At 30.0% G+C, this 27,444-nt stretch overlaps 2 protein-coding genes and 1 pseudogene across 2 annotated transcripts; 2 read left to right on the forward strand and 1 right to left on the reverse strand.

Moving 5' to 3' along the window:
• The first annotated feature begins 16,835 nt into the window (after window positions 1-16,835).
• LOC111311122 (auxin transporter-like protein 2) lies at window positions 16,836-21,406 on the forward strand. The gene is made up of 9 exons (XM_089762395.1): window positions 16,836-17,382; window positions 17,689-17,906; window positions 18,010-18,195; window positions 18,366-18,478; window positions 18,582-18,765; window positions 18,875-18,972; window positions 19,561-19,768; window positions 19,983-20,240; window positions 20,846-21,406. The coding sequence occupies exons 2-9, from the start codon at window positions 17,733-17,735 to the stop codon at window positions 21,065-21,067; spliced, it is 1,443 nt and encodes a 480-aa protein (XP_089618521.1). The 5' UTR covers window positions 16,836-17,382; window positions 17,689-17,732; the 3' UTR covers window positions 21,068-21,406.
• Window positions 21,407-23,901: 2,495 nt separating this feature from the next.
• On the forward strand, window positions 23,902-24,622 carry PSRP4 (plastid-specific ribosomal protein 4). The gene is made up of 3 exons (XM_022910492.2): window positions 23,902-24,098; window positions 24,190-24,254; window positions 24,353-24,622. The coding sequence occupies exons 1-3, from the start codon at window positions 23,933-23,935 to the stop codon at window positions 24,485-24,487; spliced, it is 366 nt and encodes a 121-aa protein (XP_022766227.2). The 5' UTR covers window positions 23,902-23,932; the 3' UTR covers window positions 24,488-24,622.
• Window positions 24,623-24,728: 106 nt separating this feature from the next.
• LOC111310652 (uncharacterized) lies at window positions 24,729-26,517 on the reverse strand (annotated as a pseudogene).
• Between the last annotated feature and the right edge of the window lie 927 nt (window positions 26,518-27,444).

Below are 27,444 nucleotides of genomic sequence, written 5' to 3' on the forward strand. Positions count from 1 at the left end.
TCTGGTGACGATATCTGAAGATATTACTTATTTTTCTTTGGTGATGATATCCAAGTTCCTTTAGTAGTGATATCAAAAGTCATTTACATATTTATTCGGTAGTAATATTCGAGTTTTTATGTTTGCATATCATTAAAATTCACTTGGTGGTGATATTCGAGTTTCTTTTGATGGTGATATCTAAAGTTTAAGAAATCTTAAAAGTAGAATGCTTCATTTTTACAAGCAAATTTTTAGAATTGATTTGTAAGACCTCCAAGCATAATCTTCAAGTTATTATTGTGGAGCCTCTAGTGAGAGAAGTTTTTACTTTAATTTATTTTCAATAGTTTGGAAGCCTATAAAGAAAGGAGTTTTTTTTTTTAAATAAAAATCCAAAAATTGAAAAAAATCCAAAAATCAAAAATATCAAAAAATCAAAATTTTAAAAGTTTAAAAAATAATAAATATATGTGTGAGGTCAATGGGACTAGATAAAATTATTGCCTATATCTTTACCCTATTTTTGATTTTTAGAAATATGTAAAGATTGACAGTTGTAGTCATCGATTTTTATCCAAATTGATAATTTCGTATTCCAAATTAATTTGGTTTTGGGGCTTATTTTCAAAATTTTACCAAGTTGATTTAATATTGATTAATTTAAAAAAAAAAGAAACATAGATAATTAAAAAAGGGAAAAAAGATAGAAACTAAAGCTTAGTGTCTTTCACTGCATCAACCACCTGTCTACTTTGCACTAGCTCCCTATCTACCCTGCGCCAGCCACTATGGCAGTTAAAATTCAGTTGCCGGGCACCTCCACCTTATCCATTGAATATTTGCCCAAGCCTAAAACTTGAAAATATCTATTAAAACCTAGTTGAATTTGACACAAAAGGGAGGTCAACTTTTTTTAATACCAAACATTGCTAAAAAACCCTAGCCAACATTATGCAAAAACAAACAGAACCTAGGGCTATAGTCTTGTAAGCCACCATAAGCCTCTACCAGTGGCAACAACCATAACTTAAACCTACCACAACCCCAGCCAAAAAACACCCAAACACCCTCCATCGCAACCTATAATCCATAACCATAGAAACCAAAAAAATAAAAATAAAAAGCATAAACCAAAAAAGCCAAAAATAAAAAAACCCAAAATTAATCATTACAACCCTTGGAACAGGGACCTAGCACCAACTTACACAAAAAAAAGCACGCCAAAAAATAATAAAAAATAAGGTTTGGCCAAAACTTTGAAGGCCAATATAAGGAGATTGAGGTAGTTTTCAGGTGGAATGGAAACCAAAACAAGGACGTGAAAGGTTGGAGCATCATTTTCGTGTTCTTTAAGTGGATTTCGACCATCGAAAATGGTGGTTGGAGGCTAAGGCACGATGGCCGACATGATGACACAGCTCTAGATTTTGGGCTTACGGTAGAAAGCTAATGATTTTTTTTTTTGCTACTCTGATTTTTTTTTTAAAAATGATGAAATATTTAAAAAAAAAAGGTTAGCTCTTATAGAAAAAAAAGTTCACAATGACGCTGTTTAAGGACTCCAAGGATCCACAAGCTCGACTTGACCACCCGTTTCAACTCCAAGGCTCATATCGGTTCAAACAAACTGCTAGTGAATCGGTCCAGCTGGCTTAAACCATAGGGAACCGTTCCTGAACTATAGAAAACCACTTCTGAATTGTTGACCCGTTTGCGAACCACTTTAAACCATTGACTGGATGTTCATCGGTCTGGTTCAATTTTTTTTTATTTATTTACTTTTTTTACTATATTTTTTAGTACTTTTTTTATATATGTTCCAAAATAATTATTTTTAATAAAAATAAAGTTTAAATTTTTTATAATTTTAAATTTCATTAAAAAATCAAAACTAAAATTTTCTTTAAAAATAAAATAAAAATGACAAAAAAATAAATAAAAAATGTAGAAAATGAAATTTTTATTCGATAATGAGATTTTAAGGTAATCTGAATAGTAATACCTAAAAAATTTTTAGGTGAGAAATTTTTTTTAAATACTAATAATATATTGAAGTATTTATAAGAAAAATTTTAATACAATAAAATTTTTCTTTTTTTCTAATTTTTTAAAAAAGTATAATAAATAAATTAATAAACAATTTTTTAAAAGAAAATAAAGGATAAATAAAAAATGCACACTAATATTTAATCATGTGCATATCATTTTATTTTTGAAAAATAGATGTGAATTTCTAAGGACAAGATTTTAAAGAAATTTAAGTAGTGATTCTTAAGAAATCCTTAAATGAGAAAAATTCTTACAATGTTATCAACGTATTAGAATATTTTAAGAGTTTTTTTACAATAAAATTTTTATTTATTTTTCTCAAATAAAATAGATTAATCTTTAAAAAGATAAACTAATAAAAAAGAAAAAGGGGTGAAATAACATGAGTAGAAATCAAAATAGTCAAGGGAATTATTTTTTAAGTACCAAAATTAAGACCATTTTGTCAAAATTAAAGGATAACATATAATTAATTAGTATCATTTTTTAACGAGTGCTATGGAGGTGTTAATCTTTTTCTATATGTAACCGACACCCGAATTCAAACTATTTTCGCAAATCAAAAAATTATTTTTTTAATAAATTTTAATTAGTTTTAAGATTTTATTAAAATGATAAATTCTAATAGACGGCCAATCAAACATAACCAAAAAGATTGATGATGACTCAATTTATTTTTAAATTTATCTAGCGATTTCAAAACCATTATGACAAGTATAAAAAATTATTTATTAAAATAAATTTTTAGAGATAAAAATTCAAACGTGACAAACACTTTTATATATATATATATATATATATGTATGTATAAAACTTTCTCAGTCTTTTAGCTAAAATAAAGTATGGTTATTTTTTATATTCATTTACAGTCAAATAAGCTTTAGTCAATCACAGTTAATTTAGTTTTTATATAAAAATCTTAGGTTTGTTAAATATAATTCAATTCAATTACCATTTTTTTAATATTAAGAATTAAAATATCACTAAAACCAAGAATGTAACACTTTATGAATAGAATATACAAGTATTGAGTTAATTATAAAACGCTGTGTTGATGTGGTGGGAGTCCTCTAACCAAGCTCTCAAATAACCTGTAAATCTCTAACATTAATTGTTCTCTTAAGATGAGATTATTTAGGGGAGAAATTGATCATCAAGTGGCAGGCCCTTCCTAACCCCACCAATATTGGAAAAAGATTGTAAAGAGAGAGAAAGAAAAAAAAAAAAAAACAAAAGGAGGAAGAAGCCCTCACACACTTTCACTTGACTTATCCATACCATCATATGACAATTTGCATAAACAAACACAAGAGAAAACTTTTTGGGAACTTGGAAACCCACAAGTTTCACCTTTTTCATTCCACTTGATCAACACTGTTTATCTTTCTAATCAATTTCCTCTTCTTTGTTCTTGCATTAATAAATTCGTTTTTGTTCTCATCATGATTTCAAAGCTTACCATGTTTTTGATTAATACAAAAACAAAGCAACATTTTTCTTCCTTCTTTTTTCTTCACTTTGACAGAATCGTCATGCTGATGATTGCATACGAATAAGTATTAGAAAAAGAAAAAAAATATATATATATATATGTATGTATGAAATTTTTGTTTTCCCCTTTGTAGCAAGGAAGTGGAAACTTTTGTGTGTGAGTGTGTGGAGGGGGCATTCACATGGTTGATATATGAGAATTTGGGACCCAACCCCCAAAGTGATGCCTAGATATGGACTGAACTTTGTCCAACTGTAATTCCCATGAAGCATGATCTGCAACACACACCCTCATGTTTCGATGGCGGTCAATCTACTTGAGATGATTTTGATAGATAGTATTGTGCTTCTTCTTAGTTTTTTCCTTTCAATTGGTTGGCCATAAATTCTCATTAGAGGTCGACTATTCCTTTGCAAATGGTAACAACACAAGCCCTTGACTTTTCAAAAAGGATTAATATCATGAATAATGTTTAAATTATAATAAAATATTTAATATGGTATCTGAATTTAAAAAGTTTTTAATATAATATATAAATTATGAATTTATTAATTAATGTGATACTTAAACTATGAATCTATTAATGTATTACTTTTTTTTATCATGATTAATTTTAAATAATAACACATGATAAATAAATAACTTTAAATATCGCATTAATAATCTAGAATAAGACAAACTGCTAACATGGGATGATAGTATAACTTATGAATACATGATTAAACATTTCAATTCACCTTAACATTAGTAATTATACGTAAAATTTGCATGTAAATAAGTTTTTTTTTTTTTTTTGGGGGGGGGGGGGGAAGGGATTGATGTAAACACGATTGGATCAAGCAGCCATGCACAATCGATCCATATTTAGTCTCAAACCTATAAAAAGTATATAATTTGAAGTTTGAACAATAAATCTGGAAAGCAAATTCATACTGTTAATATTCCAATGAAAAACGAAAGGTTATGCTTCAATGTGGAATTGAGTGCAAAGTATCTTGGTAAGTAGCCATTTATAGCTTCGATGGTAAGGCGCCCCGTAGCCAGTGGGGACCAAGGCTTGCAGTTTGGCACCCTTTACACATCAGTTTTGTTTTGAAGGTCCCCATTTTTAAGCCCCATACCACGGCAATGGTTCGTCTCTTATCCGAATTTTGCTTTTTATATTGTCTGGTCAATGATCACCAATTATTAAATCCCATAACAATATTCTTTCTTTCTTTAATCTGCGAAAACTCTTATTAAAGTTTTGGATGCTTAACATATTTTCATGTTATATACTTAATCTCTCTTTCTAATTTTTTTTAACTTAATGCTTAATTGATTTAGACTATGATCCCTCTAAATATATGGAAAAATTAAAAAAAAAAACTCATATCTTTTTTTTTTATTATTTTTTTACAGTTTTCGGCGTTTCTCTCTTTTTTTTTTTTTAAATTTTTGGTCAAATTAAATTAAATTATAGTAGTGGTAGTTTATATTATAGATGGGGTTGCAATAATTCACCTTCAAATAAATGGGTTGCAAGTAGCGGAATGTATGGAAATTATTGAAGTTATGAAAGGGATAGACAATATACATTGTGCTGTGTCTTAGCATATGGTATTTATGTCCCACCTCATTATTCTTCTCGAAAACTTCGTTTAGCAATTAATACGGCTGCTTCTGTAATAATTATATTAATTTTCTTTGGCTACATTCACCATAAATTATTTAGACCTTTGAGACTATAAATATAGCCCAAAATCTTGGTTCCTATATGGTAAGAAATATATGTTTTTCCCGTACTAAGATTAAAAAAAAAAAAGAAAGAAAACAGTTCTTAGTGATGAACAGTCCCTAGCTCACAAGAATTGAATAAGATATAGTAAAAGAAATATATGTTTGAAGGACATTTCTATAATTACCATATTTATGCAAAATAATGATTGTTCAAATTTAGATAATCTTGACTAATTGTGTGATTATATATCTTTATTAATTAGTTATATTCATACTTCTTGGCCGGTGCCATGATTAATTATCAAACTCCTAATTTTATTAATAAAACCATCATTTTCAAATGTAAATTAATTAATTAGAGATTGATTACCATCAAACTTGTTCGAAAGTCATTTGTTTCATAATTAAGTTAATTGGGAAGTCGTTAAAGAAATGAAATAATGAATGCAAAAAAAAAAAACTACTCATCCACTATATCAGGTGTTATTGAAAGCTTAATATATGGACCACCATAAATTTGGCTAACGTGTTTGAACTTAAAACCATACAATTGGTAGTATCATATATAGGGGAGGATTACCCTTCAAGTGGATGAAACAGGTACTGGTCCTTCAAAAATGTTTTTGCTATAGGCTTGACAGATCATGCCAATTTCACGTACTCCTTTGAAAACATTAATACGGGGATAAGCCTACATATTGCTTTTAGTATTTCTTACGAACGAGTGAAAGTGCTATACAGCGACGCTTTTCCTTCAAACAAAGTTGGAGAGATCAGTTGTTTATTACCTGACAAGGACTTTATATATGATTCCAATCATTCAAGGACAAATCATAGTTAATGCTGCAATTTATGGAGTGATACATGAAAAAGGGATGAGATCGTTGGAAACTTTATCAAAATTAATGTTGGTTACAATTTAAGAGTTTTGCCTTAACTTTCAACAAGCCCCGAAGTAAACAGAATCTTTCCTTATATTTCTTGTCATGTAAGTATATTGGTAAAACCATGCTAATTGCTAAATGACTAATATTTGGCATGAAGGGGCTATGGTGAGTCCTACAGGGCCGTCTGTAAAAGTGAAAGGCTAAGTGAGTATAGTCATCGAGTGACCACTAATGGAACTAACCCTAACCCCAAAAAGGCATTTCCCGTCTTTGGGTTGATATTCTGACCCCCCACTAAAACCCCACACCCTTCTACCCTCTTCTATTTAATTTAAGATTCCATTGTTTACCAAAGCATTGGGACAGAAGATCCACTAACCATTAATTCATGATTACATTATTAACTCCCATGAAAGTTTAACTCATGGTTCATGTAACCAAGTTCATTAATTCAGTGGTTTGGCCGACAAAATTACAAAGACTTCTCATATTGGATTAACCTTTATCAGCTTGACATTATAGGATACCTAAAAGGATTTAAAAAAGAAAAAAAGGCATCGCCACAATTGCACATTTCTTCACCTTTTCTTCTTAATGGAAAAAATTTTCATTAGTTTGAACTCAGTGGTACAATTAATTTGCTAGAATGATTGAAAATTGCATGGAATAAAAATGATAGAGCATAACTTTTATCTCTGCCAACAATGCGTGTTATTACAGTGAAAATTTTACTTTGAACTATTTCTCGTACATAAATGAACGATGAAAAGATCAAAGTTGAACAATATAATTATAACATTTGTGGTAATCTTTAAATCTTTCACACCTACCGATCAATGAGGGAATATGTTTTCGACAAAGCAAAGTAAGAAAATTAGAAGTAAAGATGGCAAATGTGGGAGAGAAACGCAAAATCAGGTCCCATGAGAGGGGCATGGATGGAACATGCTGCAAACTTTTATCCTCATAGAAAAGACCAAAGCGAGGGCGTTAAAATCTGTTCACTAATCATTGCTTCTCCCACTAAGCATTTATCTACCCAATGAAAAAAAAATCTAAGTACTATTTTTTTTAATGGTTTGAGAAAAAAAAATTCAAAGAATACGGCTGCTATTGAGATTGGTTCATCCCACCTCACTTCACTTCGACAAGCACTTTATCAGTCAAAACGACTAGTCACTTAGCTCAAAGGGGAGATGGAAAAAGAGGACAAAGTAGCAGTGTAGTGTGGAATAAACTTGGGGGGGATCTTTTGAAGTGGGCAAGTGGAAGATGTGCTGGGTGGCCAACGGGCCAAGGGTCAGAACCCTCACCGAGCAGACAAATCCCCGTTTGAATGGGGCTATGAGGCTGTTTTGTTTGGAATATCACTAACATTAATTTCCCCCATTTTATATGGACACTCCTCCGCCCTTATACCTTGTGGCTCCACCACCACCATTGCCACCGTCACTTCCATTGTCACCACCTTCATTTACTTGTATTAGTTTGGATAATTATGGCAAAAAGTTTTATGATAAATAAAGTGATTTGTCATTGACAATAAGTTTGCGTGCAAACTATAAAGTTAAATTTCTTAAAATAACATTTTTAATAATTTTTAACTGATATTTATGGGCATGTTCAGCCGATTTTAAAATAACATTTTTAATTTTAATAAATAAAGATTCCAATATCACATTTTTGTATAAAATTATTTATACATTAATTTTTTTTATTTAAAATTATCAAAAATTAAACAATTTTCATATTATTACGAATACATCACAAATACTCTTATCACAAAAAAAAATTCAAATAAATGTAGATTTTATTCACGCATCTAATGACCTAGTCAATAAAGTCAATTTCCATACTCACCGAATCCTTTTATACTCGTCAAGCTAGCATACACTCATTTGCCACGACACCATGAAGGAGGATCAACATTTAGGCTCTTTGTCCCTCATACATGCTCGCCTTTAGAGTTGCTTACCTACTTGGACTTTCTTGTTATGGTTCTCCTATATACTTCTACTAATATTCCAACAATGTTAGAAAAAATAAATAAGAGAATAAAATAATAAAAAAGTATTTTGATTTTTAGGTATAAAAAATACTTTCTTAAAAGTAATTATACTTCTATGATATAACAAAATCTCAAAATTCTTCAAGCAAAAGTAGTAAAAATGATTATACCAAAAGATCTATTTATAATGAATGATAGACATAAACTTCTATTCAAATGGTTATAACATTTTTTTTTATAATCATGATTTTTATGAATAATAATCTATTTATATTAAAATAATTATAATAATTTATCATATAATAATTATTTATATTCAAACATAATTATTTAAAATATGAATAAAATTAATACAAAAATTAATTTTATTCTTCAATAATTATATCTTTCTATCTAATGTGTGATGCACCACATTTTAAACTACTAACAATCCTCTACTAGTTTGGAATATTGGTGCTTAATCTTTACCTTTAACACAAATAAATATTATGAATACAAAAAAGTATCTCTCGATTTAAACCTTTAATTAGTATATATATCTTAAAATTCTAACAAAGTTGATAGTAACTGTAGACTAAACCTCAACTCCTAGTATTAAAATTGAAGATATAATACATATAATACTTATTTATTATTTTGTCAGAGGTTTATAACTGCTTTAATGCTATTATGGCTATATGTTTATCCTATTCATAAACATTTATAAGAGAGACCTTAATTTTTCTTGTTGAAGTTGCACTACTTTTATATTTATATAGTTAGAGTTTTCATCCTCTCCATGCAATGGATCACATTAGTTTTTAAAATTTGAATGTATTTTACTAGTACTTAACAAACACATAATAATAACTTGTTTTTACCCATTAAACTTTATAATTAAAGGTTAATAATTTAAAGTTGAGTTCTCATTATTGGTGTCTATTAGTAAGGGTTTAAATCTATTCTACTTGTAGTACTACTAACAAAATATCTTGAAATTCAATTTTATTTTATGATAGATATCCTCATTTGAGATTGAATCTCTAATGTAATTACTTTAGTTTAATATATTCTAACTTTTTGTTTTGTATATCATTTATATGCTTTAGATATTATTGTCTCGTTCTTGTCATTTTAAGAAATAGATGGTACTGGTTGTAGCCACAACTTTATACCCATAAATTTCAATCATTTTATTTTCATACTTTTATATATCTTTAATACAATTATATTTTTAGTACAGCTGAATAAACTCAATGAATAAACCAAGTTATTTTAAGATATTTAAAGAATTTTACATAATTTTACTTTAATAAGTTGTATTAAACTTATTAGCTTGTGTAATTTGCTCATAAAATTATACTAAAACCTTACAACACTATGGTGGTATTTTTTTATTTTTTTATTCTTATCACCACTACCATGTGCAAATTTGTAATTCTTTTATTAAAGAATGTCCTATTCAATTATTAAGATATCATATATACTGAATCAAATTGCTATTTCATTTATCTTTTCACTATATGGTGGTTTTTCTTTTTTAAGTAGAAGACCTCCAAATCCACTTTTAGTGAAATATAACTAGCAAATATTCTGTATCTTAATATTTTCTTTTCGTAAAAGTTTTAAAACTTTTATTTCAACTCAATATGATAGTATGCATTAATAAGTATGATACAAAATATAATCATTTTCAAAAATAGTAAACTCATGCTTATTATAGTTTCTTTTTGAGACTTTCATTCCAACTCTTATATACTTAAAAATTATTTAATTATGGATACTAAAGCCATATCCACCACGGTTCATGTCATTAAAAACAGTCAAAATTTCATGTATAACCACATAATACTATAAATTTTATGTCTAAATTATAAAATACATGAAAAGTTTTCACCTAACAAATAAAAAGTGTTTTTAACTAGTTACAAAGAATTATATAACTTCTCTGATTGAATTAAAGTTATCTTAGATAATATGTTTATGTCTTGTCAAAATAATATTATATAAATCAAATAATATGAATTATACATTATTCTCTTGTCAATTAAATGCAGTCATGGAATATGGACCATAAAATATGATTTTATATGATAAGAACATGTATACTTGCTTCTTTTTCAAAAAGATTTATAAATTCACAATTTCTTTTATGTCTTAAAATAATTTTTGAGAATTTTATCATTTTGATTTGATAACCATGGTTTTACCAAAATATAATAAGAATATAAAAGATTCATTACCAAAGCTAGCAAGTACTCCATATTTATTTTATACTTATGATCATTCAATGCCATGATAAAAAAAAATTCACATATAACATACCATAAAATCATAAATCATAAATTAAATAATTTAATTCAGAATCAAAAGATTAAAAGAATAGTTAATAAAAAAAAGTAAAATTCAATGAGCCTCAAGGTCTCTTATGAATTATTAATCATCAATTATTTTAGTAGAATATAAAACTAGAAAGATAATAATGAGAAACTTACCTTGTAGTTTATTTCATCAAGAAACTATTTGGATAATTGAAGCTTTCTATGCTTGTTTCAAAAGTCAATTTTGCCAACTTTGCCAATTTCTTTTTCTTGTATCGTTCTCATACGAAATATGAATTTTATAATTGCCTTTAAATTGCTAGAAAAACATAAACAAGAGAATAGAAATAATAAAAAAAAAATTTTGGCTTTGAGGTGTGAAGAATACTTTTTTAAAGGCAATTATGTCTTTATGATATAATAAAGTCTCAAAATTCTCTAAGCAAAAGTACTAAAAATGATTATATTAAAAGATCTATTTATAATGAATAAACAAATATAAACTTCTGTTCAAATAGTTATAACATTTTATATAATCATGACCTTTATGAATAATAATCTATTTATATTCAAATAATTATAACCATTTATCATATAATAATTATTTATATTCAAACATAATTATTGAAAATATGAATAAAATTAATATAAAAATTAATTTTATTCATCAATAATTATATATTTTTATCCGATATATTATGCACCATATTCTAAACTATTAATAAATAAGTCATCTTACAATAATTCAATTTGTCTGAAATCATTAAATGCAGCTCACTTTAATTTATATCATAGTTGTTAATTTCATTTCGGTGTCAATTGTACTAGCCGATATGCTTCAGTTCTACCAAAATACGGTATACCTAAGGATGATTTTTTGTGTCGAATTTGGTATAGGATAATACCGATTGTTTTTATTAGTTTCGGTTCGTTTCGGTGAATTTCGATAGAATAGCATATTTCCGCTGATACATGACTGTGAAATATATTTTATAATTTTTAACTTAATAAAAATAAAATTAATTGACAAAATAATCCTTAAAAGTTGAGTTTTTTTATTTTTTTTATTTTAACTTTTATTTTATACTTTATTTTTTCAAACCAAAGTTTATAATTTTATATTTTATTTTTTCAAACCAAAGTTTATAAGTATTTTAGTTTTTTTTTTTTTTAAGAAAACAATTATACTCATTTTATAAAGTTTAACAATCATAAAACTTTAATTGATTTTTTTCATCTTTTTATTTTTATCTTAATATTTATATGAAAAAAATACTTATTTAAATATCATATAATCAGATTAAGTGTTTAAAAATATTATAAAAAAGTTATGATATTATTTCTTATGTTTTTAAACTTATTTATTTGATGAATATCTTACATATTTATTTTGTGACTTATTAATAATATTATAACGTACAAGTTCATGCATGTTTATAAATATATTTGTACTAAACTAAAAAATCCAAAATAATATATTGAAACAATTGGTATCGGTATATATTATATTTTTTTTAAAAAATCGAAATGTTATCCAATATGACATTAACAACCTTGATCTACATGGACCTTTCGTAAGTTCCATAGGAAACCCCATCAATTGTCACCTACTCAGTTCATATCACCACCTAATGTCTTATTTAGAAATTAAGTAAAAGGAGGTTCAAGTATATTATTCTAAACCCTTCATTTTTAAACTTCTTTAATATTATTTGATCATGTTTAGTACACAAGATTATGATACGATAAAATAAGATAATATTATAAAAATAATTAAATTAAATAATGTAATCCTATTTTATGTTTGATATATGTAATGATTATGATAGGATAATTTATTTATTAGTTAAAATTATCCTTTCTTGAAATTTATACAATTTAAATTATTAAAATAATTTTTAAGAATATTATTAGATGTGTAAGTTTAATACTAAGGATTAAAAACAATCCTCTCCAAGTGGAGAGGATTGAATAATTTTATGATAAAATGATATTAATCCTCTTTATAATCTTTATTTATCTATTTAGATATAAATCAAATATAATATAAAATGATTATTATTCTATTCTGTCAATAATTTTATGTATCAAATATGATTTTTGTAACTTAACTTAGTTTTCTTAAACCCTAACTTTATACATGCATCCTGGAAATCAAATTCCAATGCTTTTTTATCGTATTTTTCTTACTGTAAGTCCGTATCACTTCTTGCTCACTTTTAACCAAAATACTCTCAACAATTAAATGCATCACAATTATTCTTATCACAAAAGAAAATTCAAATAAATGAAGATTTTATGCATGTCAATGACTTGCGTGGATTTTTTTTAAACAAAAGTAAATGAAAAGAGAATCCAAGAATTGGAAGAATGGAGAAAGTAAAAGGTTGAATTGTAAAGATAATAAAGGGCTGGTCCAAGCATACGTAATAGGCCACAACCAATTAAGCCGTCCGATTAAAAGGCATTTTTGTGTCATGAGCCGTCCGCATAGTGGTGGTTTTACAAGGCTTCCTTTAAAAGCGTGCCGCATTGTGGCGGGTCCATCTTGGCTCCGCTTCATCCATTTTTCCTTTACAAACTTCCATTTTTCTTTTTTATTTTTTCAAATAATAAAACTTTTAATTATAAAAAAACCTTTACAAATAGAATTTAAATTTTAAATATTATTAATTTACAAAATAAATATCAACAGAATATTAACTTAAATCATATATATGTTTGACAGAATTCTAAAAATTATAAATTTAAAAAATTTTAAACACGTAATATCCTCTTTAAATGAAATTAAGAATACATTAAAAATTAAAAAAAATTAAAAATATTAAACTTAAATATTTATATTTCAAGTTTTAAAGGAGAGTAAAATTTTACACATGAATATTAAAAGATTGATATATATATTTATTATATTAATTTATTAATATTTAAATAGAATTTAAAGAAATAAGGTAACATGTGATGTATAGGATGATAAATAAAATAAAATGATAGTCATCTTATATTATATTTGATTTGTATCTAAAAAATGATAGAATTATAAAAAAGATGAATCATTCTCCTACTATAGGATGATTCAATTTTTTTAAAGTAGAAAGAATTATTTTTAATTCATGAGATTAAACTTACATGTTCTATTATATCTTTAAAAATTATATTAATAATTTAAATTATTTAAATTTTAATAAAATATAATTTTGACTAATAAATAAATTATTATGTTATAATCCTTTTATATATCAAATATAAAATAAAATAATACTATTTAATTTAATTTTATTCATAATATTATTATATCTTATTTTATTATAATCTTATGCATTAAATATATGTATCAAACTTTCTAATTTTGTTGATGAAATTTGTGGAATATATATCATAAAATTTTCTTATATATCATTATTCTCTAAAGATAAAAAACTAGAAAATGAATATAATGCTATCTCTCTTAAAAGATATCTTGATTAGTGCTTAAAGAGTATTAAAGTCTAAGCCTTGTAACATCAAACCCCAAAAATAACAAAGTCTAAACCTTGTATTTTCCAAAAAAAAAAAAAGGAAAAACAATGAATGGGCCTCCTTTTTCACTGATTGGATGAGTTAGGCGGGCCATTATGTAAGAAATCATCATCGCATCCTTCATGGGGGACTTGCCAATGTGCTACCACCACACGCCTCTAGCAGGCGTGACAAAAACAATACCATTAAACTCATCAGTTGATAGCCTGTTTCCCTTGACAGTATATTGCACGCGTTGGTGAAATTGAGTGGGTGATGGGATTCGTTTCAGTTGGTTTGGGGGAGGGGAGGGGGGGAGGGAACTGGAAGTTTGTGTTCGTCGGAGGCTCGATCAATTAAAATTGGATTAAATACAAAAATTATCTTTGTATGTTTTCTATCAATTTAATATTTTAAAAATAAATTTCAATTAGATATTTAATTTTTTATTTATCATAAATTTTTTTACTAAAAATTATAACACGTGTCAAAACATTCAATTATCCTCACATTATCATGATCCCACTCGTATTAGTAAAAAATTTTCAAAAGTTTAAAAAATTTTCAAAAATTAAAAGAAATCTTATTTTTTAAAAAAGTTCAAAATATTTTTTAAAAATTTTAAAAAATCTACAAAAAAATTTAAAAAGACTGTAAACTCGATAATTTCTTAAAATTTCCAAAAAAAAGCTAAAAAAATAAAAACATTCCCAAAGATTTTAAAAAATAAGAAAATATTTAAAAAAGAAAAAAATAAAAAATAAATTCTAAAAAACTAATTTTTTTTTAAAAAATAAAAGTAAAAATTTTTAAAAATCCCAAAATCTAAAAACTATGAAAATTTAAAAAATTCTTAAAAAAGTAAAAAATGAAAATAATCCACAAAATTAAAGCAAAATTTTCAAAAATTAAAAAACAAATACTAAAAATTAGACTTGAAATTTTTTTTAAAAAATCTAAAATTTTTTTATAATAAATTCCAGAAAAATAAAATAATCTGAAAATTTTAAATGAAATATAAAGAAATTAAAAAACATATTCTTAAAAAATCCAAAAGAATTAAAAATATCCCAATAATTTTTTAAAATGAAAAGAAATCGTATTAAATGGAAATTTTTTTTAAAATATTTCAAAAGAATTACATAAAAGAAAAAATTATAAAATCTGAGAAAAATTGAAAAAAAGAAACGTGCAAGGCTAAACTTTATTTTTCATATTTATATATTGGTATTTTTCAAAATTCTTAGCACTTTAAAATTTCTAATTTTTAATTTTTAAAATTTTGGAGTTTTTTAAACGTTTTCAAAATTTTTTTTTAATTTTGAGATTTTTTTAAATGTTTCATTTTTCTAAATTTAATTTTTTTGTATGTTTAAAAATATTAGGATTTTTTATTTTTTATAATTTTTTATTTCATATTTTTTGGCTTTTAAAATTTTTAAAAAATTTGTCATACTTTTGAATTTTTGGGACTTTTTTAAAATTTTAACTATTTTTAATTCTTTAATTTTTAATTTTTTTTGTTTTAATAATTTCTTTTTGAATTTTTTAAGGTTTTCAATTTTTTTTAAGTTTGGGATTTTAATAATTTTTAAATTTTTCAGAAAATTATTTTGAATTTTTAGAAAATGTTCAGATTTTTGTTTCTAAAATTTATGAACGTTTCAAAATTTTCTCTAAAATTTTTAATTTTTTAATTTCTCTTTTAATATTGATGCAGCAATAATGATGTGATGATGATTAGATGCTTTTTGACAAGTGTCATGATTTTATTGGTTATTGTTACAGTGTCAACAATTTGGCTAAAAACATTAATTTGAGTATAAATGTATGATAGAATGAAAATTTAAATATCTAATTATATATTTTATTTTTTTGGCTATCCAAATAATAGAAATTGTATGATCCATGACCATTTTTGTATTTAAGCCATTAAAATTCAATATGAAAAATGAATCCAACGTTAGAAAACATATTTATATCTTAAATGATTATTAAATTATAATAAAATATTATTGTGATATTTAGATTTTAAAATTTTTTATTAATGTACTTTAATTATAAATTTTTTTAATTAAAATAATATTTATTTTTAATGTGATTAATTTCAAATGATAACATGTGACATAAAAATAAATTTTTAAATATCATATTAATTAATAAATTTATAATTTAAATATTATATTAAAAATTTTTAAAGTTAAAATATTGCATTAACTATTTTACTAGAACCATTTATGATATTAACACAAAACAAAAAAGGAATTTAATTGGGAAAATTTAATCCCCGGCAATATTGAATGAGATTTGGATTTGGATCAAAGCGTTCAGGCAACAACAGCAGCATTTCTTAAAAAGCACAGAAATATAACAAAATTTAATAGCATTGGAAACAAGCTCTGTCTCTGTGGTCGAAATAAATTATCCTGGCACCGAGCCACCGTTACATAATCATAAAGCAAACACTTGAGACAGAGCCAGGTAAAATAACAGAGTAAAGATAAAAACTTTGATTAATGTAGATAGATTAGATGTGTTAGCCGTTGAAGCAAAGTTTGCAGGAGGGCTACAAAAAGCAAAGGTCTTTCGTTAGGTTGAGTCTCTCTTTGTGATCAGAACGACGTCTCAGTCGCTTTAGGTCTATAATTATCTCTTACCCACCAAAAGAAACTGAAGAACCCAAGAATCGAATCAGAAGTGGAATACACAGGGAATTTTGGGTTTAGTCACTGTCACTTTTTTCTTTCAAACTCCTTACTGTTGAGGTAGAGGAAATTTCAAAGCAAAAAAAAAAAAAAAAAAAAAGAAAGAAAAGAAAAAAAATAGAGTAACACTCTTTGATGCAACTGTAGTGTTACTATAAAATACTATATATATATCTTTATAGCAGTTGAATAGGAGTGAAAAAGTCTTTTGTTCAACAACTGCGAAGACCATTGAGTAGGGAGGTGAGGCGAGGGAGGAGTGAGAGAGATTTATTCCTGCTTTTAAGGTATCGCCGTCTTTGGGTGCGGCGCCGCTTTTCTTTCAGCAGGAACTTGGTGGCTGCATTAAATTGAGGAGCTTTTACTGTGGCTAAAGTTTATTGACGGAGGAAGGGGAGGCAAAGAGATTCGGAGCTGGAGATTTGAGGAAATTATTTGGGGAGGCATTTAAAGCTCTCTCTGCCAATTCTTGGAATGGAGAATGCTTAAAAACTCTTATTGCAAATATCCAACTCTGCCCTGTTAGCCTCTTTGGCTTTTCGTTTTCTATCCAGATTGATATAATACTATATCAAAGTCTGTTTTTTTTTTTTTTTCCATTCGGAGTAAAAGAAGGAAAAAAAGGCGATAGATCAACTCAGAGCAAAGGACAGTCTTTAAATCACACTCATTTTGGGGTCATTGACAGATCTCTGGTTGATTTTCTTCGATTTTTTACACGAAAGAGACAACTCAGAACAAGGTTTGTTGAAAGTAGTACTGGGGGTTGGGGGGGGGGGGGGGGATTTCTTTCTCTTTGGTTTGGTTTGTGAAAAACATGTTAACATTCTTTTCTTTTTGTTCTCAACTCTCTTGACCTTTTCCTTATTTTTCTTTCCATATTCTTTTGGTGTATTTCTACGGAATGGAAGTTTTAGTTTATCTTTTTCTACGTTTCTGGAAGAAATGGCGGGAGTTTGGATCTGGGGTATTATTGACTTTCGGTTTCTTGGGGCTGCATCGTTTGAGTATAGTTTTTGTCTCACTAGATGTCTCTTTTATGTTTCAGATCTACCAGGATATAGACGTTGCCTCTAGAGAAAAACGAAGACAATGTTGCCTCAGAAGCAAGCAGAAGAAGCAATAGTCTCCAACTTTAGCGAGACGGAGCTTGAAACCAGAGATGAAGAAAAAGAAGAAGAAGAACAATCAATGTTTAGTGTTAAGAACCTCCTCTGGCATGGTGGCTCTGCTTGGGATGCCTGGTTCAGCTGCGCCTCCAATCAAGTACCCTGTGCAACACCCATTACCCAATTATCTTCAACTATCAGTTCGCCTCATCAATTTTCTCTTAAAGTGACAAAATTTGTTTCTTCCGTTTTTCTTATAGGTGGCGCAAGTGCTGTTGACACTGCCTTATTCCTTCTCTCAATTGGGTATGCTGTCAGGAATTCTGCTTCAGGTTTTCTATGGACTGATGGGAAGTTGGACTGCATATCTCATCAGTGTACTCTATATAGAGTATAGAAGCAGGAAGGAGAAAGAGAACGTCAGCTTCAAGAACCATGTCATCCAGGTTTGTGTAGCTTGTCAAGAAACTGGAAACCCATCACCACCAGTGATACCTAATCTTCCTTAGCATAACCCTAGAAAAAATATCTCGAAAGGATTGCTGTTGTCCAACAAATGCTCTTTTAGCGATCTCCACTATACTAAAAAGTTACTACTAACTGTTTCGGATTGCAGTGGTTTGAAGTGCTTGACGGGCTGCTGGGTCCATACTGGAAGGCAGTTGGACTTGCCTTCAACTGTACTTTCCTCTTATTCGGATCTGTCATACAACTTATAGCTTGCGCAAGGCTAGTATCGATCTGTCTTCTTGATTTACATCAAATTTAAGCAGAATCTGAAACTGGGTTTCATTATTTATTTATTTTTGGTTTTTTACTTGTTTGATAACAGTAATATTTACTACATCAATGACAAACTGGACAAGAGGACATGGACCTATATTTTTGGAGCTTGCTGCGCAACCACAGTTTTCATACCCTCCTTTCATAACTATCGTATTTGGTCTTTTATAGGCCTTGGGATGACCACCTATACGGCCTGGTACTTGGCCATAGCTGCCTTTGTTCACGGCCAGGTAAAAAAAGTAATGTTAAAATCAACAAATCGACGGCCGTGATCTTCCATGAAACAACCGTTTTCAATACATTTTATTTTCTCTTTACATATGATATTTTGTTGCTCAGGCTGAGGGCGTGACGCACAGCGGTCCAACAAAGCTAGTGCTCTACTTCACCGGAGCCACCAACATTCTCTACACCTTTGGCGGACATGCTGTGACTGTGTACGCTTTTTAATTTCTTCAAAACTTAGAAGAATAATAGTGACTTCACACTTCCCTTTCTCCTTTCTTTCTCTTGTTTCTACATGGCTTCTCTTTGCAGCTTTTGCCGGCCATCTTGGGGTTCGAGACCCAGACAAATTCATGCAAACTACTTTTGCTTGCTCGAAAACAAACATTACAATTCCCCCTTCTTTCTCCATTTCTCTAGGAAATTGAACAGTAAAATGGACATATGTTCAACTATTTGCGAATTGTTTTTCTCTGTTACAGCTTGATCCCGATCTTAATCTAGTCGAGTCTCCTTTGTCTTTACCTTGTATCATAATTTCTCTATCATAGACTCAATAGTGCATAGTTCATTCACCCCCAAAAAAATACTAAAAAATCCAAAGAACGTCAGTTGTTTCCCCCACCTGTTACTTGAGCATCCAATGGCTTGACGCCTTATAAGCATACTTCCTAATCAACTTATTATAAAGTATAAACTAACAAAAGTTAATGATGAACTTAATTACCTTGTTTTATCACCTTCTTTTTCTAGGTAAAATTTTGCTTGAAGGATTTTTTTTTTTCTTTTCCTTTCTTCAGGGAAATCATGCATGCAATGTGGAAGCCTCAAAAATTCAAGTACATATACTTGTTTGCCACATTGTACGTATTTACCCTAACCATTCCATCCGCTTCAGCCGTCTACTGGGCGTTCGGGGACCAGCTCCTCAACCATTCCAATGCCTTCTCTCTCCTCCCTAAGTCCGGTTTCCGTGACGCCGCCGTCATCTTAATGCTTATTCACCAGGTCTACTTTACTTTCAAGTATTTTTTACTAGATTGTTTTACTGCATGGTTAACATTTTTTAATCATTGCTTGCTAGGCATTTTAGGAGCAGTTTACCTCGTAAAGTACAAGTACTACTAGTATTTTAAGGCAACGACTTTGTTTCATTTGAATGTGTAATGATGCTTTTAATAGTAAAAAAAATTAACAGTGTGATTTCATGAAATGGTTGCAGTTTATAACATTTGGGTTTGCTTGTACGCCATTGTACTTCGTGTGGGAGAAAGTGATAGGGATGCATGACACAAGAAGCATTTGTTTGAGGGCGCTGGCAAGGCTGCCAGTGGTGATTCCTATCTGGTTCCTGGCGATCATCTTCCCATTCTTTGGGCCAATAAACTCTGCAGTTGGTGCTCTTTTGGTTAGCTTCACCGTCTACATCATCCCAGCTATGGCCCATATGCTCACCTACAGAAAAGCCTCAGCTCGACAGGTAGAAAATTTTTTTCGTTTTACTTTTTGCTTCACTTCACTGATACTAACCCTCTTTTTTAACAAAAGTTCATTAGGATCATTATCTTGTTGTCCCAATTGCCAGGAGAGCACTTTTGATCACTTTATATATGGTTCAAGCTGTAGTTATCTTTATTTGTTAGGGTTATGTTGGTCTTTAAAAATTAAGTGGGCACTGGCGGAAGGTTTGACGAGGATTCCCACATTCCACGGTATAGCTGTGGCCAAATTGTGTGGAGAGAGAGAGAGAGAGGGGTGGGGGTGAGTGCGCAGCAAATGTGCAAAAGCATTCAAGGCTTGGATATGGAAACAGTACGAGAACAATTGGATGGTTGGCATGTCTTTTTCATTTAGTTATATGCTACAGTGCAGTGTTGGACTCTGTCTGGATGAGCTGGCTGACTTGACTCTTTTCCCTCCGGTTTGGTCTCTAGCAGTTAGTCACATTTTTTGTCAACAAATGCCAACCCCAATTGACTGATTTGCTTGCCCAACTTTGTAAACTTAAAATCAATATCTAAGTTCAACCCGATTGAATTTAGGGAGTTTAATTAATTTTGTGCTTCTCTTGACTCTCCTGAGCAGAATGCTGCAGAAAAGCCTCCATTCTTCATGCCAAGCTGGACTGCAATGTATGCTTTCAACGCCTTTATTGTGGTGTGGGTTCTGGTAGCTGGATTTGGGTTCGGTGGATGGGCTAGCATGACCAATTTCATCAAGCAAATTGACACTTTCGGGTTGTTTGCGAAGTGCTATCAATGCAAGCCTCCAACACCAGCAAGAGCATCAGCTGCACCGCACCATTGAGCTGACTCTTTATAAACAACCCAATCTGAAATTTAAACCCCCCCCCCCCCCCCCTCCAAAAAAAGGAAAGACCAAAAAAAGAAACAAAACCCAAAAATGAATTCCCTGTTTTTCCTCTATATCTTGTATCATACATGGGGAGATAGCAATATCTTCCCTACATGTGATGTGTGCTGGATTTTGCCTTTTGTATGTCTATTTTTTTCTCTCTCTTTCTCTTAAATTAGTTTATAATTAAAAAATAGTGTGATGGATTGTGATGATTCCATCGCTATCAAAGCATGGGTCTAATTAAATCAGATAAAATAGTATATGTTTAGCTTTCTCCCTCCTTTCTAATCCTTCTTTTGTTGAGATAATATAAAATCTTGCTTTCCTAAACAATTGTGATACCTTTGTGCAGTGCCAATTATTACTACCATCACGTTTCCGAAGTATAACTCATAAAAAAAAAATAAAATTGAATGGGTATGGGCGTATAATGTTTTTTTATTGAGACTCGGCTTGATTTCAAAGACTGCATTCGGACATGTTTTAATGGCCCTGTTGAGGCTATATTCTGTGGGCCGTGGACCCGTCCCACATTCACATGGGTTGCACTTCGGCTCATCTGTTTGTCGCGTGCCACTCTTCACTCCAAAATATTCCCTCCTTAAATTTCACATGTGAACAGACCATGCCAGCCCTAAATACATGATGCATCTTATCTCATGTGGTTTGTGCCTAATCAAAACCCTATAATTATAATTGAATATACCTATCACATTTGGCCAACAAGGACTAAGGAAGTTTGGGGATACTACTCTTACAGCTGATAGAATCCTACAAGTTATTACTGTTGATATCTAATTTAGATTATCTCTTCTGGTATAAATGTTATGTAATAATTGAAACATTAAGTTAGGAAGCTCTCCTTAGCCTTCAATGATTGTAAGATATGTTCTTTAGTAGTAGGTATTTTTTCATGCTTCTATTGGTAATAAAAACATTTCAATTATAAAAGAATCCTATAATTATAGTTAAATTAATTAATAATTTCCACATTTCTTCATTTGTGTTCATTTTTCTTTTTCTAGCTTGCTGGGTTCTTTAGATTTGTAAAGTGAAAATGTGTAAATGTCCCCATTTGACAGTGCGGACGGACTAATCAAAGTTTGATTAGAACTAATTAATGGAAAAGAGAATGGGAACAAGCATGATTAGGGGCTTTACCGGATTTCAGGTGGTCATTTGAACCAAGTCATAACCTGGTTTGGTATCGTTGGCTTCTTTTTTCTTAATAATTAGGTAAAGAAAGAATTGACACAATTTGTGATTCATGTGGGGAGGGTTGGTTCCTTTAAGATCTTGTTGGTATTGACCAAATCTAGCACATGCTTACTTCATTAACTGTGTGTACGATGCTGTTATATTTAAGTTTTCTAAGATATTATTCCAATCTCACAAAGTTGATGTTGATTGGAAAACAAAGCTTAGGATTCTATCTTCCTTTGTATCTATCTTTACTTGCTACTTATCTTTATGTTTTATATCCTCAGACAATCTTTATATATATATATATATAAACTATATGACATTAATGAATGACAGTAATACTGGATTTAGATTATTATAAAAAACTAACAAGTCATTAACTTGTATCTTCATTTTATGGAGTCTAATTTTCTTGACAATGGGTCAAAAATCATTAAGACTCAAAGATAGCTGAAGTTTGGTTATAGGTTCACTCAAAGCTGTCAGTCTTAACTTGTAAGCAAAATTTTGCCTTCTGACCTCTTAGATTTCACTGCTTAGATTGAGTTCAAGTCTAATCTTTTTTTCTAGTTGACCATATTCAGAGCATTTTTATGGCAAATTAATATAATAATGCCAGCTTTAGCCTCTTAAACGAATTGTATCCTTCCTTGGCAAGGAACCTCGTCCATTGATTAAAGTGCCATGATTCCTACATGTTAGATTCAGAACCATCATTTGTTAACCAGCAACAAAATCTGTAAAACGAAAAAGAATAAAATGCTTCTGATAAAAGCATCCTTAAAAATGGATTAGATTAGGGTACTTATTAAAGGAAGATTACTACAATAAGCAAGCTCTTTGCTTAGATTAACATGCTATATTATATACATGTGAAAGCTGCAGTTTTAGAAGAATTAGTTAGATCCAAATCTTGTCTTCAAGTAGTTGGTATTTCAACTTTGTCAGGTTTTAAGGAGAGAGAAGAAAATGGATTTTGACTGTTTTATGAGTCTAAACGAATAAAATATTATTGAGTAATGAGTTGTTCGAATTCGACTCAATAAATATTTAAGTTTGACCCATCGTTATCAGGCCGAATTACTCAACAACGAGTCAAGTATTTTAATATACAAACTTAAGAGAATTTTTATTTTTTTTAAAAATATTTTAATATTTACACACAAATAAATAACGAAAATATAATATTTAATATTTATATTTGTGATTTTATAAAGTTTAATCTAACTTATTAAGTCGAACTTAAACTCTTGGAGTAAATTTTGAATGGAGTTCAAATATAAAAAACAAAACTCCATCGAGTTTAAGTCTCAAATTTCTGAATGAAGCCGAGCACAAGCCTGACACTGGATTGACTCGACTGCATTCAGCCCTTACCTAGGAAATTTGCAAACCGGTAATCTCTGGCATGGACCTTACCTTCGAATTTCCTCTGCCAAGGACCTTACCTTCGAATTTCCTCTGCCAAGGTCAAATAATAGTGCAAAGGCCCAAAATTAAACAGGGCCTGGACAGACTAGTAAATGTTGGAATTGGGCTAAAACCTGGAGGCATATAACACCCATGATAAAAGGTGTGTGATTACCTTATCCTCAGAAACTCAAAAGAACCATGGCGTCACTGCTACTTGCAGCTGCTCCAGTACCTGCTCAATCTCTCAATCTTTCTTCGTTATCTCGTATTTCATCTTCTCATTCCCAAACCCTCGGAACTGCTGTCTCAGTTTCAGCTTCCTCCCTTTCACTCTCCGCAGCTTCTTCTCCGTCAATCCCCTGTGGTAGCTAAAAGAACATCAACTTCTTATCTCCACTTTTTTCCTGGGTATCTTTTTTAAGATTACTAAATTTTGGTTTTTATTTGGTTTTCAGTGTACTGTGGCAAAGGGGATAAGAAAACAGAGAAAGGGAAGCGCTTTAATCACTCCTTTGGCAATGTAAGTGCTATTAACCCCATTTTGGTGAAACTTGAAAGGTTGATAATGGAAATGGATTTTGATTTTGATTTTCTTTTTTTATATATAAAATTGAGTAGGCAAGGCCTAGGAACAAGAAGAAGGGGAGAGGGCCACCAAGAGTCCCGGTTCCTCCATCTCCACCGAGAAAAGATAAGTTTGATGATGATGAGAAGATCGAGATTGAAATTGATGAGTCTCTTTTTTCTAGCTAATAACTAGGCGACCATTATGGTTAATTTGTTTATTTCTCTTGTAATTCTTATACTCAAAAACTTGGGTATGCTGTATTTGCAGTTGTTAACACACTCTTTTATATGATTTCTTCTCTGCTATTGAGTTTTGGGTTCTTTTTTGTTGTGTCAAGTTGGGAACTTATGAAAATGAAACATGACAACAATCATTCTATGACAACTTTTGACTATAGAGATACAGAATTGTAGCAATAGTAGTCCCTTAAATGGGCAGTTTCTGTTGATTGTTCCACTGTTGGCAAATAGCACAGTAAGTTGAGATTAGTCTTTCCATCACACTTCATTCGTCGATCATTTAGTCTTTTGTTCAGTGGTTCCATAGGTGTGTCGCTTAAGTGCTTCTGTTTAGTTAAACCAACTTGTCTTCCACCCATTTCAATTCTGATCCTTTCTCGGGCTTCTTAAAAAATCTGGCTATTTTTATCCAATCCTTTGGATAAAAGGTTTTTAGGTTGCAAGATTGTAAGGTTATAGTCAGGTGCATTTTTTACTCGTTCAATCACTCTAGAAACCAGGTAAGGCCCACTGAACCCCCATTTACTTCCATCAAAGGTCATGGCAAATTCCTCTAAGAAGTCATGTAGAAGTGGATGGTCATTGTTGAAAATCATGGCAGCACCATTTATTCTGGTCCATTTCCGGGTGATCTTGTCTATGCTTTGTGCACCAATTGCATTCCTTAATCCCGTGAAATCTTTGAGAACAATGAAATCTACATCCAAGTAAACTCCTCCGTACTTGTACAGAATTGCAAGCCTTATCAGGTTGGAAAGATTACAAGGTAATGAAATATTTCCAGGGTGTCCTTACTCCCACTCTTAATCTTATCAACCCACCCTCAGCTGGGGTGTTCTTGACTAAAAAGGGCAAGTCTGGTGTGACTGGAAGAACTTTAAACCCACCATCAATTAGTGTTTTTAGAATCCTGTATCCTTGTGTGGAATCCAGTGATGGTGACAAAATCGTCAAGCATCGCTTAGGACTAGCTTTGAACAGACTGTCTAAAGCTGAAAATTCCCTTGGTCCAAGGGACTGAGCTGGTGAAAGCCATATCATGAAGTACCAAACAGCACAGTTAATGTCGAAGAAACCCAAAACCTGGTCGTGGAATTGCGAATTCAAGTTGTTTGATTTGAATAACTCCAGTTCTGGAAGTTTCTCCTGGAACCAAGCTATTCTTTCTTCTCTGGTGAGATAGAATGGAGGAACTAGAGGATCCAAGTTTTCACTATCAACTCCTTACCATCTTTCCTTGTGTGGTAATTAGCAGTGGTTTGACGCTAAAATTTGACCTGAATAGTCCTTTGCTTTTGGTTGGTGGTGCTATAAGAAAGTTATTTTTTGCAATAGAAAGATTAGAAGGATATTTTCATAGATGATAAAGAATACAACAGCCACTGAGAGGGTAAAGAACAATGATATGGAGAAGATTGGTAATTTGAAAGTAGGGAAAAATAGCTTGTAACTTTCTTCCGACACAAATTGCTCATGGCCATTAGAGTTAAATAGTGAACATTAACCTGAAAAGAGTCAGTCTCGAGGATGTTAGAAGACAAGAAATTTTTTATTCAATAGCTTTAGAAAATATTATACAGTAACTGAAGTGTCCTATTATACGCAAGATTTTTTATTGAAGAAAAAATTTCACACGATATTGTAATCGTATCCTAATCTTCTTAAAAAAAAAAATCTTATACGTAAATGTATCATAATTTTAAATAATATTTTAATTATAATATTATAATTTCTAATATTATAGTTAACTACATAATTACGTAATATTATAGAATATTATGAATTAATTTAATGGCATTCAGATAAATATGCCTGCATTTTATATGTACAATTACGACATTACAAGTGAACTACACGAAAATAAAGATCTGAATGGAATTATGCATACCGCCAGAATGTCGATCGATGTTATCTTCATCTGTGCTCCGCAACAATGAGATGCAGCACCTGAAATGATAAATCAGAATACAGACCATCGTGAACCTTGACCTGCCTAATTTTGTCCGTAGAGAATTAAACAGGAAGGTTAATGATGCTCAGCAGGTTGCCAGGCCCTCAAGCTGCTTTTTAGAACAGCAAGCTGAATCTATTGAGGACGGTGTTTCTCAATAGTTGTGGAGTCATAGATAAACAATTATGGCAGTGGTTCTTTTGACTTCCATATTTCTGTTCCTGTTACAGTTTCGTGATTTAACAACGAGTTAATGTTATTATGTTGACGTGATGGTGTTTTTCACATAAAAAAAAAATAGAATATCAGAATTTCCTTTCATGCGATTACAAAAATGTGTTTAAAAATCAATTCTGGGTATGACATTTTATGACTTGTAACTGATACAGGCACAGCTAATTGCTTTATATTTAACAGTTATGATTGTGATTACACCGGCAAGATTCCTTCTTGTACTTGGTTTTTGGATGAATGATACTTCACTGAACCTAAATTTAGAAAAACTAAAAGCTTTTTATCATCAAATTCTCATAATATTTTCCTTCCTCCGTTTAGATCTCCAAAATATGAGAAAAAGAATTAAGGGAACGGAAAGGACGTAAGAAATACGTAATTTGTTTCCAGTTAGCTTTTCTCTTCCATTCCTTTCATATATGCCTTTCACGTTGTCTCCAATATTATCTTCCATCAATAAAATATAAGGCGTGGGACATTCTGGCAGGGTAATCTATAGTAATCAGGATCCAGACTTTATCAAAGCATACTATCAGCATTTGTTTTGGCATTAAATCCAAGTGATTTAATCAAGAAACAGCAGTTTTAATTACAAACGTTTTTTAATTTTCGGAACAAGTTGTAACTATAAACGTTGATGCATGTGACACGATCTATATGCAGTCTCCAACTTCTTCAGATTTCTAAAACATTAATGCTGAAATAACTTTTGTTCCTC

This window comes from Durio zibethinus, chromosome 1, assembly GCF_047325235.1.
Source record: "Durio zibethinus cultivar Kanyao isolate XHJ-2024 chromosome 1, ASM4732523v1, whole genome shotgun sequence".
NCBI lineage: Eukaryota > Viridiplantae > Streptophyta > Magnoliopsida > Malvales > Malvaceae > Durio > Durio zibethinus.

Coding starts and splice junctions, on each gene's coding strand:
- LOC111311122 (XM_089762395.1), top strand. CDS start 17,733: ATGTTGCCTCAGAAGCAAGCAGAAGAAGCAATAGTCTCCAACTTTAGC. Junction 17,907..18,009: donor TCAGCTGCGCCTCCAATCAA/GTACCCTGTGCA, acceptor TTTTTCTTATAG/GTGGCGCAAGTGCTGTTGAC. Junction 18,196..18,365: donor TCAAGAACCATGTCATCCAG/GTTTGTGTAGCT, acceptor TTCGGATTGCAG/TGGTTTGAAGTGCTTGACGG.
- PSRP4 (XM_022910492.2), top strand. CDS start 23,933: ATGGCGTCACTGCTACTTGCAGCTGCTCCAGTACCTGCTCAATCTCTC. Junction 24,099..24,189: donor TTCTCCGTCAATCCCCTGTG/GTAGCTAAAAGA, acceptor TTTGGTTTTCAG/TGTACTGTGGCAAAGGGGAT. Junction 24,255..24,352: donor TTAATCACTCCTTTGGCAAT/GTAAGTGCTATT, acceptor AAAATTGAGTAG/GCAAGGCCTAGGAACAAGAA.